The 1806-nt window shown below is 51.1% G+C and overlaps 1 protein-coding gene across 1 annotated transcript; it reads left to right on the forward strand.

Moving 5' to 3' along the window:
- Positions 1 to 1019: 1019 nt before the first annotated feature.
- On the forward strand, positions 1020 to 1556 carry LOC146817899 (DNA repair nuclease/redox regulator APEX1-like). The gene has a single exon (XM_085609705.1). It carries the CDS (start codon positions 1020 to 1022, stop codon positions 1554 to 1556), a length of 537 nt encoding a protein of 178 aa, XP_085465831.1.
- Positions 1557 to 1806: the final 250 nt, after the last annotated feature.

Genomic DNA, 1806 nt, shown 5'->3' on the forward strand with positions numbered 1-1806 from the left:
AGAACGCAACAGTCAGGTTCTTCCCTGATTTTACACTCAAAGTGCAACGGGAGCAGCGCTCATTTAATGCGGTGAAAGCGGCGCTTCAGGGAAAAGGTATTAAATACATGATGATCTTCCTTGCAAAGCTCAAGATAATCAATGGAGGCAAATCCCTCTTCTTCACTACGCCTTCAGAGGTGTAGGACTGGCTAGACAGAGGCGCATCGCAGACGTCGGCAACTGCTACAGGGGACGAGTGGAGAGACACCCGGGCCAAGTCACCGGGATCACTGGATGACAGGTCTGATACCGACAGAACAAGTCAGCGGTCATGGCGATCGAAATCCCGCAGCCCTAACATGGGCGGCGCTCAGAGACGCTAGTGGACTCGCGTTGATTGGAGAGACTACATTCTCAGGTATCTGCAAGTCGTACTGTAATGTATAATCTTTTCTATGTTAGTGAGGGGATGGTTTTCCTGGGGCGGTGCCAACTGAGAGACGCTGTCTTCTTCATGCCCGGAACTTGGCGGATCTAAACGGGTGGGGCCGGAGACACTTCCTGACTTTAATTATTTGCACTTCACAGGCAGAATGCCCTGCCTGCCATGGGACATTGAGCAGTGGATTGATGGGGGACGAGATGGAACTGATTGTGCCATCTGGGTCTATTTGTAATATGTGTGCATATACTTGAACAGCTACTAAAGATATGGGGAAAGGCGCTCAGCAGCTGGAGTTGGTGCCAGCGTACTACCCCACCTAACAGTTCTTCGGGGGGAGGGGGAGTGTTTTTCGCTCTCTCCTTTGTTTGGGGCAAAAGGCGGTCTGCTAGTTGGGGGATGTGGGTCGTTGTAAACCTACGTGGCAGGGTGGCAGGGTGGGGGGAGGTGAGGGGGCGACAGTTGGATTGTTATTTTTGGATAGTTGGTGATGTCTGGTGGGGTGAGGGCTTAAGTTGGTCATGCAGGGAATGTACTTGTGGGAGGGTGCGCCGTTGCAGGAACTACGGATTACGTACTGGGATAGCTTTCAGTGATGGCTACAAGGTGGGATAAAAGTCTGAAAATCTTTAGTTGGAACGTTAACGGGTTGGGAGACAAGCTCAAGAGGAGTATTGTACTTCAATTTCTTAAACAACACCTCCCAGATATTGTCCTCTTACAAGAAACGCACCTCATCGGCAACAGATGCCAAGCACTCAGCAGATGGGGCTTTACACTGGCGACACATGCCGGCTTCACTTCGGGATCCCGCGGGGTGGGCATTCTGGTGCGCTGTAACTTTCCATTTGTCATTGAGCACTCGGAGACTGACCCACTGGGGAGGTATGCGGTGCTCTCTGGGAAGTGGGAAGGACACATACTTAACTTGGTGACGGTTTATATCCCACAGGGTCTCCAAACTCAGTCCTACCATGATCTGGGTAAACTTCTCCTCTCCCTTCCTGAGGGGCAACTTCTAATTGGTGGGGACTTCAACGCAGTAGTGTCGGGAGGACTGGATAGGCACCCGCCCGAGACATTGCGATGGGGCACATGTGGCTCTCCAATTTCCTGGAGGCATTCGGATTAGTTGACCTCTGGCGTATGCGCCACCCAAACCTACAGCAGTACACATTCTTCTCGGGACCACATCACACTTTTTCTAGGATAGACTATATCCTTACACCTCTGCAGCATGACACTACCATTCAAGAGATCAAACATCTGGCACGGGGTATATCTGACCACTCCCCTATATGGGCACATCTTACTATTGGGGAACAAAAGATAGGCTGTGTTGCACCCATAAACCCCTGGTTTTTACGCAATCCTGGGATCAA

This window comes from Triturus cristatus, chromosome 6 (genome assembly GCF_964204655.1).
Source record: "Triturus cristatus chromosome 6, aTriCri1.1, whole genome shotgun sequence".
Taxonomy (NCBI): Eukaryota; Metazoa; Chordata; class Amphibia; order Caudata; family Salamandridae; genus Triturus; species Triturus cristatus.

Coding starts and splice junctions, on each gene's coding strand:
- LOC146817899 (XM_085609705.1), top strand. CDS start 1,020: ATGGCTACAAGGTGGGATAAAAGTCTGAAAATCTTTAGTTGGAACGTT.